We start from the raw sequence: 21,711 nt of genomic DNA on the forward strand, positions 1-21,711 counted from the left end.
GGCCAAGAGAAGCTAACATGAAATACAGTTCAGTGAGACCTAGCTGATGTTACAGGGTGCTCTGGAGCTGGGATGGCCCTGTAGAATTGTCCTAAATTGATAAAAGGGGGCTGGGCTCTTTTATCCCTGCATCAGCTAGTCACCGGCCATAGCCACCCCCAGGAATGAGTGTAGCCTGAATGAAGATGTTGTCGCTGTGGGCAACCCAGGGAACTGTCTGCTGTGAGCCAACAACAGTTGATATTTCCAGCCACTGGGAATGGGTGCATCAGCTCTGAAAAGGAGACCTAAGTAGAGAACCATAATTCCAATATAGAGTGGTAGGTGCCTCTGCCCACACCTCTGCCCAGAGTCTTTTCATTAAAGTCTCAACATTTGAACTATCTGGGGCAAATTCCATTTCCTGATGGGATCTTGACTGCTACACATACAATACCCACATACTACACACCACATACACACACACACACACACACACACACACACACACACACACCCTACACTTTCATTTAATATGTCTTAAGTAAGGGGGAAGGGAGAATGGGAGATATCTGTAATACTATTAACAATAAAATATGTTTAAAAATATGTCTTGAAACACAGCCCATATCAAATGCATTCAGTCTATCCTTGTCTTCAATAGCTGTGCAGTAATTCCTTATATCAACATAGTATAGTGCATTTAGCAAGTCCACTTCTTAGACATGGAAGTCGTTCCCAGCTCTTCTCTTACAAACATTGTTGCAGTGGTCACTGTGTGCACTTTTTAACACATCTACAAGACTAGTGTAAATTCTTAGTAGTGAAGTTGCTGGATCAAATGCTATGCATATTTTAATTCTGATATTGCCAAATTGTCGATGAATAGTTTATTCCAATGTCTGTCATCATGAGCATATGAGAATGGCTGTATCAAAACTTCTCCACCAAACCTGTGTTCACTCCTTTTAAGGAAGCCTGTTTGATTTGAGGGCTCCAAGGGGCATGCAGTCCTCTTACCCTTCTCTCCCACCCCCACATGCCTTTTTAGATACATACTTATTGTTGGACAGCAGGAAGATCACTAAGACTATGTGTGGTTTCACCAGCCATTTTTTCAACAGTATTTTTGCTTTTCCTTCATTTAGATCTTATGATACTTGGCTGTCAGGGCTCCAATGTCTGGTATAGGAAGAATTTCCATCTGGGCTTTCTCCCCTCTGAGTTTAGGATGCCCTTAGCAATTCCATTGAGCACCTAGAGCTAGAAAACTGCAAGTTAACCTGGAATGATAAACCTGTCTTATGTAAATGCACCTTATTGTGTAGTCAGTAATCAGACCAGTGCCCCACATTCTGAAAACTCTCAGACCCTCAGTATGTGTTTGCTACTTGAGGATCCTTGTGATCTCACCTTGATGCCTTTTTATAGGCATTATAACATCATAAAGGAGGAATAATCAGCTTTCAGAAAAAAATTCAATTTCATCAACCTCACCACCTCATTTCCAAATTTCCCCTTTAATGTCATCCCATACAAATATAATATATGGATGTATTTCATTTGTTTTGACTAGGAACATTATTATGTGAATTGCACTCTCTAAAATTAGTCTGGAACATTCTTGGAAATGGAAGCTAAGTTATATAATGTCAAGAACGCAAAATGAAGAGCCACCTGCTATTTCATCGAATATGTTATTTCATCTCATGCTTTAATCTCTTGGATTTAAAAGGAGCTCCACTTGATTTTAATAGAAGTGGATGTCATCCTGTACAACCCGATAGGCTTGTCACCTCCCATCAGACTTTGAGACACAACCTGGGAAAAACAGACAATCTGAAAGGTCCCAAGAGGTGAGAGCAGAGCTCAGGCCAGAGCTGATGACTTCCAGACACGAAGGCAGATCAGGGCATTCTCAGGTTATTAAAGCACCTCGCTATTGGTAAGGGCTAAATGCTGCCCCTTTCCTTCCTATTATCAGGAAAACATGACTCAGGGGGGCAGATCTTGGTTGCTGCTCACTTGAGCAAAGTGCAATAGGGCTGAGTTAGCCCATAGAATCTGAATGAAGTCCAAAGTGCTCATCCTAGCTCTGTGCCCTACAGCAATTCCTCAGCCACTGGAATCCTCAGTTCTCTCCTCTGTACAATGGTGAGACCATCATCTGTGTTGCCTACGTCACATGCTTGTTATGAGTATCAAATGAGATAGCAGATAAGAAAGCTCTTTTATAAAAGCAGTCAGTGCAGTCAGTGCTGTAGAATCAAAGGGGGTTATGACTTCCCACCTCATCCAGAGAACCTGCCACCCAACATTCCCAAACAGAATGGCTTGTCTTAGTTTACTTAATGCAGTAGAGGTAACTTTCATAGAAATGAAGGCCAGGGGTCACCCGTTAGTCAGACAAACATTTCAAGTTGTTTTTCCTGAACTGTGGGTGAATTTGTAACAATCTGTGCATCCTTCCTCAGGACATCCCCACACATGCTTATCATGAATGATCAAAGTCAGGAATTTGTTTTTGGTCATGAGGCAAAACAACACTAATTGTCCCTGTATTTAAACCTCTCATGGGGACAGAAAGAGTAATTTGGGGATAAATAATCCCAGGTTCAAGTCAGTTCAACAGTTAACAATATTTTCATCATATCTATATATATAAAAGCCTAAGCGACCAGACGACCAGCCAGTAGCTATGATGCACAATAACCACCAGGGGCAGACACTCAACACAGGAGCTGCCAAGCTGTGGTGACTTGGCAGCTGCGGTTCTCGGGTGACGCACCCGGAACCAGAGAGAAGGGAGCCCGATTCCAGGGTGCGTTACCCGAGAACTGCCCTCTCGCAATCTGGGACCTCTCGGGGGATGTCAGAGAGCCAGTTTCAGCGCGATCCCCACAGGCCAGGCTGAGGGACCCCACTGGTGCATGAATCCGTGCACCAGGCCTCTAGTATAAGAATAAAACGCCTTAGGAGTTGTCTATATTCATGATCTTCCTTGTGTACTGACTACTCCTTCAAACTATTTGTCAAGGTCAACAAATGATCTCCACATTGCTAAAGCCAACTGATCATTTTACCTGGTTGTGGTTAAACTCCTTACTTAAAAAGGTATCTTATTAACTGGCATCCTTCAGATAATTGACTATAGAGCAAAATGTCCCAAGATTCTGTTTATGAAAGAGAAATTGTTTGGCACTGCTAATGCATATTGTGTATTTTACCTGTTCAATATAATAGTCCTTCTAAGTAAAGGAAAAAATGAGATATTCTTTCCTTAAAATTAGAGCTCTCCTTTTCCAGGAATGTCCTGAGTTAAGATAATCCTATAGTGATTGCTAGAAGTTGAGGCTCTCTGAGGTCATGGGACTTCCCAGCCAGCATTATAGGATGGAAATACCATTCAGTCATGACCTCCCAGGGCTGGAACTCCTGGTTCTTGGAAATTGTTTCTCATGGGGCCTTCAAAAGTTGGTGGCTGAACCTTATCTTCTGATGACATGGTCACTGTAGAGAAAATTAGATCACCAGCTGGCTCCTAGGTGGAGAGAGGGAGAGAGAGGGAAAGAAAGGGAGGGGGGGGAGAGGAAGAGAAAGAGAGAGAGAGAAAGAGAGAGATAAAGAATGGAGTGAGGAAGTATTAAAGTCAGGGTCCCTAGCAAACTCTCTTAGTTCACAGCTTTCCCCAGCTCAGCCCCAGGCACTTGGAATATCAAGAAATACCTTTTAACTCACAAAATATTGCATTCTAATCAATATAATTTCATTATTGTGTTTTTAAAGAGCTAATTCTTAAGAAATAGGTAAGTTATAAATAATTATTTCTATAAATATCACATATCTATACACTAAAGCTTGGCTTTAGTAACTAGATATGTTAGAAATCAAACCTTACTCATTTTGCTTTTGGAAATGACATATATGTTGTTCATAGCATGAAAATTATATTTTGAACCATCCAGTAAGGATCATAATCCCCATCTCATAGGGCTATTAGTAGGGATAAATAAGATAATGTGCTTGGATTTAAGAATTCCATTAATGACTGATGAGATCATTTTTAAGAATTTTTTTTTTAATTTTTGGGAGTACGTTTATTAAAGCTGGGGACAGTGAAACAAGGAAGGGCTTCTATCTAGGACAGAAGCAGCAACAGGAAAGAGCCTGGGCAGGGCTGTTGTAAGCTCACTGGAAAGTCAGAGAAAAGAGGGCTTTGGAGATAGAGTCAGGGGGTTAGCCCAGGACGAGTTGCCGCTGCCCATTGCTCCCTTGGTTGCAAGTCTTGTGGGGACCTTTAGAGTTTAGGAGAAAGAAAATTCACTGGAAAAAGGAGATTTGAGTAGGCGTGCTCCAAGGAGAGCCTGCCAATAATCTTGAAAAGGATTCTGTCCCCTTTTCTTCAAAAGGATTCTGTAGAACTGACATATTAGCTTTTTGGAAGGCAATGGTCAAAATAACTTAGCAAACTGACTTTTGCAGATACTGATGTCCAATCATCAAATTCTGGAAACTGAAGTAGTTAGCAGATAATTTCTGTTTTTACATTCAAGGGAGGTGTCACTGTATATAATTTTGAAGTGGGGAAGGGGACTGGCTAAGAAGAGAAAAAGCAACCAAACTGGTGTAAAACAAACAAAAAATATTTTATTGTGCATTAAAATTCATTCCCTAGACAATGGATAATGCACGCATTGGATGACATTAGTAGACATAGAAAAGATGCATTTGGACAATTATCAACATTGATGAATGTGGGGACGACATAAACATTAAGCTTTATCAGGTTATTGGACTTCCTGAATATAATATTGGCAAAAAGAAACTTTCAACACAAAAACACTTAGTTTAATTTTTTAAAATGTCACTCATTTTATCTACCAACCTCGACAGTAACTAAAAAATGAGGTACAGAAATTCCAGAAGTCTGAGTATGGAGCGAAAGTCCAAGGCACTTTGGAGCCCCATTATTTCCTTATTGAGTAGAATTAACTCAGTTATGAAACTCCCCATACCCCAGGTTTACTGCATAGAAAAGCACTATTTACCCACCTCAATGAGGTGTTGTGGGGATTCATGCTTAATAAAGTGCTTTAGGTGCCTTAGAAGAAAGGCAACGTAGAAGTATGAAATAATATTAGATATGTATTTCAAAAAAAATGAAAAAAACAATTTTGGCACAATGGGAAGAGTGCCTCCTATTTAAAGAACCACACTTGGCTATTTATAAAAACTCATCACCTCAATGGTTTCTTGTTTTTTTGTTTGTTTTAGTTGAGAGAATAAATGTTTTTGTGTTGCCAGTTTTACAACAGTCATTCTTAACCCCGGCTGTGTTATCAGAATCATATTAAAAATATAGATCCTTGGCCCACAGCCTAGACCTACAGAATTAAAGTCTCTCAGAGTGGTATTTTTTTTTAAAGGACTTATAAAAAAATCTGATGCATACAAAAGTTTTAAAAACATTTATTTAGAAAAATGTCAATGCATTAAACATTTATTTTCTTCCAGAACATTTTTCTTAAGAATGAATGAAGTTGAATCAGGGTATCAACTTCTTATTGCCTTTTCCCCTTCCCATGTCCCACACAGACTTAGAACATCGCGCACACACACACACACACACACACACACGCGCACACACACACACGCACACACACTTTTTAGTTCTGCCCTTGAATTAAAATGTGATAGTGGTAAAATCTGATAATAGCAAATAAACTGAGAAGATATGCAAGGACTTGCAATTCGTCCTCACTGTGCCCGAAGCAAATGGATGTTTCCCATTTGCCAGAACGGAATGGTTTAAATATGCATTTCCAATTTGGAAATAGGTAAAATCAGCACTTCCTGGGAAACATCAGCTGAATGGATGCTGACAGACAAGAGTAAGCGAGGTTATAGCGGCCAACCATGAAGAAAGGCTATAGTGAGTACTCCTCCATTTGGAGATCTCCTGCATCTCAGCAAACACCTTACGCTTGATGTGCACCAAATCTGTGGGTGCTTCATTAAGGTAAATAAAACAGAATAATTAGAACCGGTGACTGTAATTTAAAATGTCTTTTTAAAAAAAAAAAAAAAGATCAGTTTGCTCCACTGCAATTCTTAATACTGTCTTAGTAACCACTTTCATTTCTTGACTGGCTCAAAGTCTTCTATTCACTAGCTCGTCTAACAGAGAGTCGAGTCCATAGCGGCAAGCACACATATCTCATCATGCCGCCAGCAGGTCTAAAACAGAAGAGCCCCCTCTGGGTGCTTGCAATGGAACGAATGGCGTCTGCAGAGAAATTATTTCTTTACACAGAGAAAGTCCTCTGAGGCTGGTCAAAATTTTTACAATGTCAAGAACTCGTGAATAATAGCAACACAGAATAGTCCCGCTTCTTGGGAAAAGAAAAAAGAGGGGGGAAATACAGGATATAGAGGTACATAGAGAATAGGATATGCTTAAAAAAATCAGTCAGCATCAGCCACAGTGTAATTTTGCTCTGAAAAAAACAAACAAAAAACAGTCTCATACTGCCTTCCAATATTGCTCTAAACATTAGAGGCAACTTTGTACACAAAGGCTGCTGGCGCTGGCTTGGGGAGTTGCTTGTTGCATGTTTCCCAGGGGGGCAAGGATGCCAGCAGCAGAATAAAACCTCCCAGCAGGACGCAGAAGCCACTGAAAAAAAATGCAATGTCATAGGTCTGGGTCCAGTCATAAAACCAACCTGGAGAGAGAGGAAGAAAAAAGTGAGTTTGATATAAATAGTATGAATATGAAGCCCATCCTCTAACTTCATCAATTTTATACACAGTTAGTATTAGAATATATATTCCATCTACTCTCATCGTAGATGGCCTGCTGGGAATTAGAAAAGGAGAATTTCTCAAAATTTGGACAAGAATAAGCAGGCATTTTGGTTTTCTCCCAAATAAAGAATAAACACAAATCCCTGAGCAAGAACATTGACTTTGCAACTATAGCAAAGTGATTTTTTTGTTGTTAATCCTCGTCCGAGGATATTTTTCCATTGATTTTTAGAGCGAGTGGAAAGGAGGGGAGAGATATCGGTGTGAGAGAGACACATCGAGAGGTTGCCTCCCACAAGCACTGTACCAGGGCCAGGGACTGAGTCTGCAATGGAGGTACATGCCCTTGATGGGAATTGAACCCGGGACCCTTCATTCTGCGGGCCGATGCTCTATCCACTGAGCCAGACCAGCTAGGGCAGCAAAGTGATTTTGAATAAATCATTATCATGACACTTCCCATGCAGATTTATTTTGGGCAAGTCTGTACTATTATTACAATCCGAATTTCTATATCTGGGGAAGTCACAAAGGAGAGCAGTAAAATGGGTGACTTTACGATAAGTATCTTACCAACAATTGGTGGTCCAAGGCTATTTCCAAGTCCAGCAAAGAACATTAATATCCCATAGGCGTGGGCTAATTTTTCAATCCCCACAGTCTTTGTGGTCACATACGGGAAGATGGACCAATTACCAGTGAGAAACCCCAGGATCCCAGAAAGTATGGCCAACATGACATAAGTTTTGGCAAATGGAATTGCACACAAGGCCAGGCCCATGAGTATTAAGGTAGCTATGTAAAGATATAAGGTATTAATCCACTTGAAGTCAGCCAGTATCCCTAACAGGAGTTTACCAACTGCTGTCATAATGCCAATAATGGAAATAAGAGGCATAATAAACTCTTCTTCTTTCACATTTGAACTTCTTGCTACGTCTTCCATAAGTAATGAAGGTGGAAACCCTCCGACGTCGAAAAGGAAGATAGCGATGAAGAGTGCCGAAAATACTTTGTTTTTAAAAAGAGCCACAGTTTCTCCACAGTAGTTTTTATATAATTGCCACTTCCGCTTGGCAAGCTGTTTGCAAAAATACGTCTGTTCTGCCACTTTCTTTTTGTAGGTTTCAGTCTCTTTTGTGTGTGCCGTGGCTGCTGGGTTCTGGTGAAGGAGGCTGTCCTGCTTCCAGTCACCATTGGCCAACGTGCTCCTGCAGGTCTCCTCGCCTCCGTAGCTCTTTTCAAGGATGTTTATGCTTTCTTCGGGGTTCTTTTCTTTTTCGTTGTAAATGGAGTATCTATCTGGTACATTTTCCAGAGCTGTTTTCTCAGGCAAAGGGCAATCGGAGGACGGGAGGGGTCTCATCAGACTGCCGCAGGGTAATATATTTAAAGCTAAAGCACCCACAATCAGCAGGCACCCGTCCAGTCCATAGAATTCAATCAGCAGCTTCTGCAGAGCAGCATATATAAAAAGTCCAACACTTGAACCTAAAAGGGAAACAGAACTGTTCAATCTTAATCTCTTATAACGTGGGGCTCTCAGGACAAGTATTATTGGCATCACAGTGCAATTTCATTTTTCCACTGGCACTCAGGCGTGCCATCATATGAAAAAAATCACAGCAAGAATATGAAAGGTAATGATAACAATAATAGTAATACTGATAGAATATTTATTTTAAGAAATAGCATCTGGCCCTAATAGGTTTGGCTCAGTGGATGGAGCATCGGCCTGAGGACTGAAGGGTCCCAGGTTTGATTCTGGTCAAGGGCATGTACCTTGGTTGCAGGCACATCCCCAGTAGGGGGTGTGCAGGAGGCAGCTGATCTTTGTTTCTCTCTCATTGATGTTTCTGACTCTCTATCCCTCTCTCTTCCACTCTGTAAAAAACGCAATAAAAAATTAAAAAAAAATAGCATCTATAGTTCAGTGTTCAGCACTTCACATCGCACGATCTTGTTTAATCCTGATAATGATCATATTGTGTAGGGCCTATTATTATTCCCAACCTTTACCCGAGGTGACTGAGGGCTAGAAAGGTGGAGAAATTTGCTGCAGGTCACAGAGCTGTAAATGGCATAAGTAGGAGGCACACTCAATCATTTGACTCCTGGAGCCCATATTCTTAACAAAGACCTTAAGCAACTACTTTTTTTTGCACTTATTATGTGTCAGGCTCTGTACTATATATTTATTCCCTTTGAACAAATAAATATTCATATTTTATTTTTTGAGCTGAAGAATATATTTTAATTTTTATGGGATATTTGTCATGGTGTGATAGTTCAAATCCATTGCTAAATCATCAGAATATAATGATTCACATTACTAAACTATGAAAAGAGTAAAGCAGAATTTGATAGGGTATTAAAATCACAAAGTATGCCTAGTAAATTTTCCAGGATTTTCTGTTTTGTTTGTTTGTTTCTTTGTTTGTTTTTACGCATAGATCACACTAAACATATTGGAACCTCAAGTTATATCAGCTGAATTAATTAGTGGTGTTCTGATTTCAATTTTTTAAAAAAATGAGTATTTTAAAATTTAAATATCATTGAAAAATGTCACATGAAAAAGCAGGAGAGTAATAAATAAAACTGTTTTAAAAATAGGTAAATAGGTGAATCATACTTTTAAAATTATCTATACCAAACTACTTCATAACCCCAACAGGATGCCATGCTTGTGCAAAAACCCATCTTATCAAAAATTCTTACAAATAACCAAATGACTTTCAGACTTGTAAAGAAGCATTTTCTTTGGGACCGTAGTTATCCCTCTCTAACATTTTAGAAGTTAACTTTTTAATGCCCTGCCTAAAAATTCTTTGCATTAACATGTTAATAGCTCATATTGATGTAATGGCAGCTACAATAATATCATTTTGTGGCTAGTAAGATAGTATCTTCTTTGCTGACTATTGAAAATAATAAGTAGACAAATTTAATCCTTCCCTTATCTTTTTAAAAGTGACACATACTTCCAAAGTTAAAAGCACTTCAGAAAACAAACCGAAAGAATAGAAAACAGCACTATTTCATGTACTTCTGTACTGCAGTAACCTCCATTCACTGTTAACTCACATTTTTGCCTAATACCATTTCTTTGTATAGATCCTAACAAAGTGCCATAACATTAGGTACCTACAAATACTCTTAGTGTTCTTCAAGTTCTGTATTTTGACCTTAAATTGAAAAAAATAAGCAACTTCTCCATTGCTCACCAACCAAGCTTAGCTCTCAACATCATGAAATATAAGGAAGACATGTTAAATTAATTCAATCAAAATATATAGAATACATATGATGTGCTAAGTATAAGATGGGAAAACACAATCAAATTACACATTAGGCAGTAGTTTCCCAAGCCTACATCTCACAAGAATGCAGCCAAAGCTTAGAAAGATGCAGGAATCCTTTCAGGGCAATAACGAGTAGTTCAGAGCTTTCTTGTGGAACTGTGTAAACTGAAAACTATAATTTCTAATTTTCAAAAAGAAAACCCTAAGTTAAAAATCATCAATGTAAAAAATATAATAAAAATCATGAATGTAAATGGTGAAGTGAAATAAAGGATGAATTATGCTTCCATGCATGTCTAAGTTATATATTATCACAAAGAGGAAAAATAGTAATTGATGTTCAGTTACTGAAACAGTAAGAGAGACACTCATGCTTTGATTAACTATTAATACCAGGGATCAATAATCCTTTTCTATAAAGGTCCAGAGAATAAATGTTTAAGCCATAGAGGGCCATACAATCTCTGTCATAAATGCTCAGCTCTGCCCCTGAAGCATGAAAGGGGCCAGAGAAGGTTTGTAAAGGAATGAGCATGGTTGTGTTCCAATACAACTTTATTTATGAGCACTAACATTTGAATTTCACATAATTTTCCCCTGCCATAAGAAAATCTTCTTTTGATTTTTAAAAACTACACAAAAAATGCAAAAATCATTCTGAGCTTGTGAGCTGTCTAAATACAGGCAGTACACCAGACTTGGGCCACGGCCCTGTTCACCACGGAGCAAGACCGAGTTCCCAAAACCTTCATTTCATGCCCATGCTCTTCTTTCAACTAGGTCACAATACTGCAAGTATTTTCACTATTAATTTCTGTTCAATTTAAAAATATTCTACCGTGAGTTATATTTTGCTTGTCATCTTTTTCACTTAAGTTGGATGCTATAGACTGAGTGTCTGTATTCCCCCAAATTCACATGCTGAAACCTAGCCCCCAAGGTGATGATATTAGGAGGTGGGAGTTATGGGAGGTGATTAGGTCATGATGGCAAAGCCCTCATGAATGGGATTAATGCCCTTATAAAAGAGACCCCAGAGAGCTTCCTCTCCCCTTCGGCCATATGAGGACATAATGAAACGATGACCTCTATGAACCAGTAGATGGGCCCTCAGCAGACACTGAATTTGCTGGTGCCTTGTTCTTGGACTTCCCAGCCTCCAGAACTATAAAAGAAATACTTTTCTATTGTTTATAAGCCGTCCAGTCTGTGGTACTTTCTTATAGCAACCTGAAAAGACTAAGACAGTAGATTCAAGCTTCTCCCTAATTTTGCCTCACCTAGCTCCCTCGGAGTTGACACTGCAAACGCCTTAATTCTGCCAGGTCTTGACTGTCCATAGTAGCTCCATTTTTGGCTCAAGTCCTTATGCCCTCCTCCCTAGACTGAGTGAAAAGCAGGGGCAGCTCTCTCAATAAACTATTTTCCACATCTTCAGCACAAATAAATTTGAAGAGTCAGGGAAATCTAGGTCATAATTATAATGGCTGATACTTTTAGAGCCCTTGCCATGTGTCTTACACAATAACTCTTTTAATATTCCCAATAACCTGATGGGACTCTTTTATTCCCATTTTGCAGTTTAGAAAACTGAGACTTAACAGTTAACAGAACCATTAACTAACTTGTCCATCAACAGACAGCTAGTGGATGTGACACAGGCAGGATTCAACACCAGGTCTGACTCCAGGGTCCGTGCCTGTTGCTTCATTATAGTGCCTCTACAAAAAAAATATATAGGATAGGTAAGACCTATTGTCCTTTAAGCTGCCATGCCTATTATCACACTCCCCACACTTTTGGGAGATCCTGTTGGGTCCTGGAAACTGCATTTCAACCATTCTGGATTCTCCATCTTGTTTTTTTCTATTTCTTTTCCCATTTCTATCTTACCCATGTCCTCAGATTCTGGCCATAACTCCCCCCCGACACTATGATTCCCATTTCTCATCTGCCAATGCTTCTTTATTCTTTTTTTTATATATGTATTTTTATTGATTTTTTACAGAGAGGAAGGGAAAGGGATAAGGGGTATAGAGTCAGAAACATCGATAAGCTGCCTCCTGCACACCTCCCACTGGGGATGTGCCCACAACCAAGGTATATGCCCTTGACCGGAATCAAACCCGGGACCCCTCAGTCCACAGGCCGATGCTCTATCCACTGAGCAAAACCGGCCAGGCCGCCAATGCTTCTTTAAACCACCTTGAGTAAATATCCACCTAGATGTAATTCCATCTGGAATCTCTTTGTTGCCCTTGGGTTGGCCTCCAGAATAAAACATTAATTTGTATCCTGTTGTCAGATCTACTACTAAAGTTCTTCAGCGTATCTGAAAGCCTGGCTTCCCAGGAACACCCACTCACTAACAGGGAGTGTATGTAAACCTTCAGCTTTTAGTAAACTTGGCAGCTTTATCTCCTAACCAAACTCATAAAATATTGGCTACAGAAACTTTGATAAATTCCCTAAACAGCCTAGGGAAAAAAAATCCAACTGAAAAATAAAGTACCACTTTAAAATATCAGAGTCCAGAAACTTTTATATTTATATTCCGCACCCCTGCAGTGATCATCTCTTGATTATTAAAGGAACAGCAAGAGTAAATAGCCCATCTTTGCCTGTGCACATAGGCCAGTGAGCTGTATTCATAAATCAGTCCTTTCCACTTTTTTGTGTGGGAATTGTAAGTTTCACGGTAAATGGAGGTCGAGAGCTATCAGCATCCGTCTGTCTGACAGTGTCACCATTTCCCTTCCTTTTCTCCTGTCTTTCTCAGGGATAAGGTGCTTTATATACATGATGTCCACTTCTTTCAGCAAGGTTCTCACCAACAAGTGACTCTCAAATTTACTGGGCCCATAAGCTTTCTCTCCTATATGATATTTGTGGACGGAAAAAAGGGGTTCTCTGGAAAGTAATCTCACAGGGTGATCTCATCATAAATTCCTTACTGGGCTGGGTTGTCATTGCCCAGGCCTATAACTGTTTAGTAAAAGATTTATTTTTGCCTTAAGCAAGCCCTGTCCACTGTTGCTGTGCCTCTAGGTTAACACACCTTTGAAATAAACAGTTTTTCATATGTACATCTTAGGCTTTTCTGAATGCGATGCCACATTTACAGTGGAAAATAAAATTTCCTTGTAGGAATACAGCAAAAAAAAAAAAAAAAAAAAAGGTGCTACTTGAGTTGTAGCTGGAAGTAGTTGGTTACACATATCTGTTTGCCAACTTTTAACTTTGATTAGAAGGCTGAATAGAGGCAATACTGTACTCATTTTGAAAATGTACCTGTTGAAATCAGTCCAAGAGCAAGGCCTCGACGGCTGTCAAAATACTGGCACGTAATAGTCACTGTTGCAGTGTATAATAAACCACATCCGAGACCTAAACATAAGAAGATATCGCACAGATTAATTACATATATTCCTTCAATGCAAAAAAAAGGGGGGGGGAAATAATTCCAGTAGGGCATTCTGTCACCAACGGGCTAAAACTCTTCCAAGTATGAATTCCTACATACATTCAATGTTAGTTGTGCAGCTCCAGTGGACACATTGATGTAGGCTCAGTTTTCACTCTACACACCCAAAGGTCAGGGACAAGTTGAAAAAAATATCCAATTTATAAAGCATAAATGAATACTGCAAGTTTGAATTAAGATATTGTAGGGAGAGAAAATGGTTAAACCACACACCAAATGGCAAAATTTAATCAAATGTGCCCATTTGATATCTCTGTCTCTCTTCCCAAGTTCTTGTCCTTTGCTCACTGTTCTTCCTCCTCTAAGTCCTCTAAACAATTTTATAAAATCCCTTTCATCATCCCAACCTATTTTGCAAGAGCTTATAGCTTGCACACCTCAGTTTGCAAAACAAAGACCCTCAGGCATGTCCCTAGTTGTCTTCAGATTAACACATCACAGTAAAATGTATACTTGTAAGTTTTTCTCTTTTAGAGCTGCAAATTATTATAAACAAAAAAGGATTATGTCATAAATCTGACAAATGCAGTGACTGAAAGTAACCTCACAAGGTGATCCGATCATAAATTTCTTTTTGGGCAGGTCATGGTAAGTAGTTAAGCAACAGGCCTATAACTTTCTTAGTAAAAGATTTATCTTTGCCTTAAGCTTTGTCCATCCTACTTGTGCATTTAGGTTAACACATCTTGGAAATGCCAGAGTAATTCTCTTTTCCAGACTCCTCAAAGTTATAGCCACCCTCAAGGGAGCACACGATCTTGTTGCCTGAACACCATCTACTTACTGTAACTGTTAAAATGTTAACTATCCTGTACCCACCAATGTAAAGGGAATATATACCTCTCCATTTTTTATCCAACCTTTGAGATTTCTCCAACTTGCTTTCTCCCACCTCCTTTACCTACCACCAATAGATTTCATGTAATCTCCTTAAATTCCCTCCTTTGATTCCAAATACATAAAAAGAACTGCAAAACTCTCATTCTTGGGAGCATTTTCTCAATTTCTTGAGATCTTCTAGGCATGTCCTCCGTTTGGCTCAGGTAAATTCTTCCATCAGTTTGGACATTCTCATAACAACATTACCTTATTTAGAAGTAAAATGTCATGATGTCTTTTAGTTTAAAGTATCTTCACACACAAAAAAGACAAAACAAATAAAATAAAAGATTAATAATTATTAAATGTAAGTGGCATATAGTTGTTTGTTATACTATTCCCTACTTTTCTGTAAATGTAAACTTCCCTTTCTTGAGACCCAAACTTCAATATTTATCTCCAGATCTTCTCCATGGCTCTGTTTGTTAGCTTAAACTTTTCATCCCTATTAAGTACCTAATGATCTCAGTTTGTTTTTCATAAAAATCCCCTCTGGCTTCTAACCCATAATGTTTTGCTTTTCATCTGTAACATCACCTGTTCTTAAGAATCACTCTATAAACGTCACATAAGCTACAGTCTAAAAACTGAATTTTAACCATGGCCCATTAGATAAGTTATTAATATCATTTTCATTACTTTTAATTGCTACCTGTACTATAATTAGAAAGAATACCTGGACTTAACAAATATATCGCACAAACATTCTAGGAAATTAGCTCTTTAAATAACCCAGGACTCAGATGATCATCTTTGATTGCATAAAAAGTCTTCTTAAAAAATGAGATAGATTAAAACAATTACACTTAAATAAACCTTTTAAAATAAAGCATCCTTTCATCTGAGTTCAGGGAAGAAATACTACCAACTAAGACAGGAGTTGGATTGGTTTATACAGTTGTTATTACTACATATAGAACACTTTAAGACATGATATAAGACTTGTTTCTGGAAAATCAATTCTGTGAAATAAAAAAAAAAGTTACTCTTTACTAAGGAAGAGGGCTGAATTTATTTTCCTGTGATTTGGTTGTTAGGGCTCTTACAAATGTTAGGCATTTAGAGACACACACAAAAAGACATATCCAATTACTAAATTCCAGTCTACAAAAGTTGAAATAGCAACTTTTAAACTTGTAATTTTGGCTAAAAATAAAGAAGTTTTTAAAAATTGTTTTAAGGCCATGGATTTCAGATAAGATTATCTCGCTTTTTAAAAAATGTAGCATAAGTTTGAAATGCCTTTTCTTTAAATTTTTCAAAAAGCAGAAGGTGGCATGAGGCCTCCCCACATCTGTATTAGGATGATCTTAAATCAGCAGTTGTTAACGAGAGATCTCAAGAGTCCCCAAGATCTTCCATGGAGCCCGTAAAGTCAAACCTGTTTTCATAATAATACTAAGATGCCCTCTGTTGTTGCTGTTTTTTACATTGTGCTCACATTTATGCTGATGGTCAGTAAAACTGGAAGAGCCTTAGCACAATTCATGGTACTGGCGCCAAATTTTACACCTTCTATGCTTCACCATCACATGCTCACAGTAAAAACAAACACATTTTTTTAAAAATGCTTTGTCTGAATTACAACAATTGTTGCAAGGAAAGCGCTCATATAATTGTTCTATGAGTCAGCTAAAATAGCCACTTTTTCATGTAACCTTGTTTGTATTTGAAAGAATGTATGACAGACAAAATTGTTTACTCAGACTTGGGTATTTGGCAGATGTTTCCTCGAAAACAAATTAATAAGGGAAGTAACTGACAGTCATTGTTACCAGTGATAGAAATTCCAGCAAAAACAAGAATTTTGGAAATTTGTATCTATCACTGTGAATTTGACAACTTCCCAATACATATAGATTTTCTGATGAGCCCATTGGTGATGCTAACAGAAATGATTTTCCAGATGTTGTATAATGAAATGTGCCAACATTTTTAAATTCTTGCATAACTCTACGAACTGATATTTTTCAAATAACCAATTCATGATGTTTCAAAATCAGGTTTGAATGTAGAGATCAAAGTACAGAATAAACAAATGGACTTAATATAACAGGGCACAGAAGTCTACTGATGTGGTATGAGGTTCCAAATTGCAATCAACCTTCAGAAAATTGTCCCTTACTGAGTGACAAAGAATATCTACAATTACCTGAAAAGGCTATTAAAATCTCCTCCATTTTCCTTTGTGTGAGACCAGATTTCCTTCATACACTTCAATCAGAAAGACATATTGCAACAATTGAGTACTGAACAGACAGGAGACTGCAGGTGTCTTCTATGAAGCCAGACATCAAAGATATTTGTGAAAATGTAAAACAATGTTACTCTTCTCAATTTTGTTTTATTATGAAAATAGAGTTATTTTTCATTCTTTTTAAAATATTTTTATTGATTTCAGAGAGGAAGGGAGAGGGAGAGAGAGATAGAAACATCAATGATAAGAGAGAATCATTGATGGGCTGCCTCCTGCATGCCTCCTACTGGGGATGGAGCCAGCAACCCAGGTATGTGCCCTGACAGGGAATCAAAAGGTGACCTTCTGGTTCATAGGTCGATGCTCAACCACTGAGCCATACCAGCCAGGCAGTAATAGAGTTATTTTTCATAATAAGTATGTCAGTTATATTAACATGTAGTGGGTTTGTTATTACCTTGAAATAAATTACTAAACAAATATTTTTAAATTTTTCAGCTTTTAAGATAGTAAATCTTAACAGGATAAATACCAATAAATATAATCTACATAATTAAAAGCTCCTTGGGGATCCTAAAATAAAAGAGTATAAAGGGACCCAAGACTAAAAAGTTTGGAAGCCACTGCCTTAAAGCATCCCCTGGTCTCCAATAATTTTTTATTAGACTTCCAACAGTGGGAAAAAAATCTGAGCATAACCCTTCAGAATAAGCATAATAATTTTAAAACTAAATATCTGTATCGCTAACAACTCAAAGCATAAACATTAGTAAAATATCATTGTTTCCTTTACTTAAATAGGTGAAAACTAAATATATTTACAGCTTCCAACATTTCCTTTTCACATCTTATGTTCCATTTCTCACACCTCGGGGTGAGACCACAACTTCAGAGGCCCTTCCTTCCCTTATCTCTTCACATCAACCCAGACATCAAGCTGTTTCTGACAGCAGTCGCCAACCTTTCGGACCTCACGGACCACCAGTGGTCTCTGGACCACCAGTTGGCGACTGCTGGTTTATGACAGCCACTGCTTAAATGATCACTATCCGCCTGCCTTTCTGCACTGCCACTGCCTCAGTTCACCTCATCTTTTCTGATCTGAGCTATAGCCTCTCAATCTCTGTTTTAGCCTCTGGTACTTTCCCCACCATTCTACCGTCTAAACTGCTATCATATAATTCTCATCACATCACACTCTTACAATAAAGTCCAAGCAAAACTCTTTATCATTGGCCTCTGTTACCACCATACTTTGACAGATTTGCAACTTCCCATACGACATGTGCATTCATTGAACAAACGTCCATGAGAAGACTGCACTCTATTTCATGCCTCTGAGCATATGAACTCCTGGGATGTCCTCTCACCACTCATTTCCTTTCCAACCTGTGTCCACCTGACCACATCCTAGTGTCCTTCAAACACTCAACTCAAGCCCAGCCAGTGTGGCTCAGTGGTTGAGTGTAGACCTATGAACCAGGAGTTCGATTCCTGGTCCAGGCACATGCCTGGGTGCAGGCTTGATCCCCAGTGGGGTGTGTGCAGGAGGCAGCCAATCAATGATTCTCTCTCAACATTGATGTTTCTATCTCTCTCTCCCTCTCCCTTCCTCTCTGAAATCAATAAAAACATTTTTAAAAACTGTCTTTAAAAGTTGCCATAAAAAATTATATTGTAGAAATATATTTATTGAATGGAAAGAAGTCCATGACAAGTTTTCAAAATATATAAGCAGAATGAACACAACAGTCATTTTTTATTTTATGTATGTATACATATAAATGTAGCATTTATATGGGTATATAAATAACAATATATGTATATTTTTTAAAATGGTAAGAAAATACTGTAATATTATAAAATCCTTCTTTAAATTTTTTTTAAAAATATTTTTATTGATTTTAGAGAGAGGGGAAGGGAGAGGGAGAGAGAAAACCATCCATCGGCTACCTCCTGCATTCCCCTTACTGGGGATCAAGCCCACAACCCCGGTATGTGGCCTGAATGAGAATCGAACCAGTGACGTTTTGGTGTATAGAAAGATGCCCAACCAACTGAGCTAGCTATAAAATGCTTCTTAATCAGAATACAGAAAGCAAACACCTCTAAGAACTAGCATAAGAATAAACTCATGCAAATGAAATTTTGGTTTATTTTGGGGGGACAAGCAATAAAAAATTTGAAGTGGTGTACATATTTTTTTAAAATATATTTTATTAATTTTTTACAGAGAGGAAGAGAGAGGAGAGGGATAGAGAGCCAGAAACATCGATGAGAGAGAAACATCGATCAGCTGCCTCCTGCACACCTCCTACTGGGGATGTGCCCGCAACCAAGGTACGTGCCCTTGACCGGAATCGAACCCGGGACCTTTCAGTCCGCAGGCCGACGCTCTACCCACTGAGCCAAACCGGTTTCGGCAGGTGTACATATTTTTTAAAATGTCTATGAATCTGCTCCAACCACGAAGACAAGAGGAGAAACAGTCCAGAGATGGAAGACGCTGATGACGCCTTGCCACGCTAGCACTCAGCAGCTGTGCGATGCAACAAGTTGCCTAGGACCAAACCAGAGAGGGTCGGACCTGCATTGCCACCATGTGCCCACCATCCAGATATCATTGCTGACATGTACACATAAGGAACTGTTTGACATTGAAATGGGGACTCAGAACTGTTGGACATGGAAATTGGGACTCAAACATTTTTTGTTATTATATGTTTATTTCTAGTCTGCAGAGGCAAGATTTTTTAAAGGAATGAAATGGGGAAAAAATAGATACAGAGGCAAAGAAGCATTGAACAGACTGTCAAACTACAGTGGGAAGGCAGAGGAGGTTGCGGGGGGGGGGGGGGGGCTCTAAGAGATCAACCGAAGGACTTGTACGCATGCATATAAGCATAACCAATGGATAAAAAACACTGGGGGGAGGGGGCAGGTAAAGGCATGTACTGGGGGGAAGGGGAGGCTGTGGGAAGGTCAATGGGGAAGGAAAAAAAAAAGGAGACATATGTACAACTATTTTTAATACTTCAAACAATTAAAAAAATAATAATAAAATAAAATAAAATGTCTATGAATTATTTTTAAATATCCTGTGATTATACATATTTTTTGTGTGAAACGGAACAGACATCTATCGAACCCCTGAATTTGTAATATAAAAATTTCTTCCTGCAGTATTATTTTTATAAAAATAAAATATTTTAGTAACAGTGCATTCTAATATGGCAATCTTAAGAAGTGCTAAGGGTGGAGCCACACAATCCAGACTGTCTGAATGCAGGAGGGGAACCCACTTATTCAGATTTGCCCAGGACTTCCCCCGTTTGACCACTAGAGGCCTCACATCCAAGGAAAGCCCTTAGTCCTGCACAAACTGGGATGGTTGGTCACTAAAGTGTAGGGACTTCTGTCTTGGTCATTTTGGAGAATTCCTGCTCAGTATATTCTGAAACAAACATTTCAACAACCTCTTTAAATATCTGAGTCAATACATCATATTCCTGTTCAAAGGGTTGGTTAGGATTGGCAATTGCAAATAGTATTACAGAAATATCTATTCCTGGAAATGAAATAATGAGAACGTAACTTAGGATGCTAAAAAAGATTAATAAGGTTAGAGCATCCAAATGTAGGGCAGCTAAATGTAGGTTAAAGTAGTTAAATGTTGGTACTCTTATGTTTTCAGCCTAAAACATCTGCATGGGAAATTAAAAAGTCCAAGTAGTTGTCCTTTTTTTTTTTAATTGACATGACTCTAAATTTTATATACTTAGCCCAAGTCTCCTGAACATGATATTGACTGGTTAAGAGCACAGTTATAGATTCAAATCCCAACTCTATCATGCATTGGCTGTGTGACTTTGGGAATTTGAGAGTTTAGTTAAACTTTCTTAGTTTCCTTATCTTTAAAACAATCTCACAAGATAACTGTAAGGATTAAGAGACATAAAAAATGCAAAAGATTTAATATCTGTACCTGGAACATAACAAAGTACTAAAAATAGCTATTATATTGGTACATTTTTTCACTTTTACCTGAGTATTACAGCATTATGTGGATATAGTCTGAGACTAATTAGAAGATCAAAGTTCCTTATTATAATTGAACATCCATGAGAGACAAAAGACTATCTTTAATGATCTAACCATTGAAAACAAAAAAACAGCTTATAATTGCTATAGGAAATATATAGGGAATGACCTTTATCTCAATAGCTAGAACTAGAGTAAGAAAATCAGATTTTCTACAAATGTGGTTTTCCCCTCCCCTATACAGATGTTACCAAGAAAATGAAGGCAAAGAAAATTAAATTTTTCCAAAAATCAAGAAGAGAATATTAAGAAAACAGTAATCAGGTAACTAAATAACAATAGCTTATGGAGGAAGAGAATACAAGAAATTGACTTGAAGTTGTACTTTTCAGAAAAGCAAAGAGAAATTATTGGGAAGGCACTTGAGCAATTCATTAAGGACATATTTTCTGCACTCCCTCATCCCACCCCATCCACAGTCTCCCACTACCTTTTTTTTTCTGATTTAGGAAAGTTACTAAGAAAACAGGAGCCTGAATTACCAGGTTTGGCAGCATGGTTTATAGCCAATTAAAAGACTGGCAAGCTGCCATTTATTTTAGCTACAAAAACTGAACAAGATAACATCACATGTTCAAGATGTTATTTTTTAAAATATCAATTAAATGGTAAAACAGAATTATGCCAATTAACACACTTTTGATCTTTTATAGGATGATTATACATGATACTATATTACTTTATTTTTCTATATTCTTCAATCTGTTAGATAAATATTTCTGATTCCATAGAGCTTCTTTAGTAGGAAAAAATTACTGCTGTGCTCTTGAACCAAGAGGTCAGAAAGAAATTCAAGAAGGGAACAAATATGTATTAAATACCTCTGTGTGCTTCTCTATACACATTTTCTCATGAATAGTCACAATATCTCTGTATTCATATTAGTCCCATTGTAGAAAAAATAAAAATAGAAGCCAGAGAGATTACATAATTTTCCAAAGTCACAAAACTAATAATAA

At 38.1% G+C, this 21,711-nt stretch overlaps 1 protein-coding gene across 1 annotated transcript in view; it reads right to left on the bottom strand.

Annotated features, from left to right (window-relative positions):
- Window positions 1-4,606: 4,606 nt before the first annotated feature.
- SLC16A9 (solute carrier family 16 member 9) overlaps window positions 4,607-21,711 on the bottom strand; it is a 64,508-nt gene continuing 47,403 nt past the window's right edge. Inside the window, exons 4-6 of the mRNA XM_080640048.1 lie at window positions 13,383-13,478; window positions 7,360-8,277; window positions 4,607-6,704 (exon numbers count right to left, since the gene is read on the bottom strand). Coding sequence (XP_080496174.1) covers window positions 6,526-6,704; window positions 7,360-8,277; window positions 13,383-13,478 — 1,193 coding nt within the window. The 3' untranslated portion in view covers window positions 4,607-6,525. The remainder of the gene's footprint in view (window positions 6,705-7,359; window positions 8,278-13,382; window positions 13,479-21,711) is intronic.

Source organism: Plecotus auritus (genome assembly GCF_963455305.1).
Source record: "Plecotus auritus genome assembly, chromosome: 9".
In the NCBI taxonomy this organism is placed as follows: domain Eukaryota; kingdom Metazoa; phylum Chordata; class Mammalia; order Chiroptera; family Vespertilionidae; genus Plecotus; species Plecotus auritus.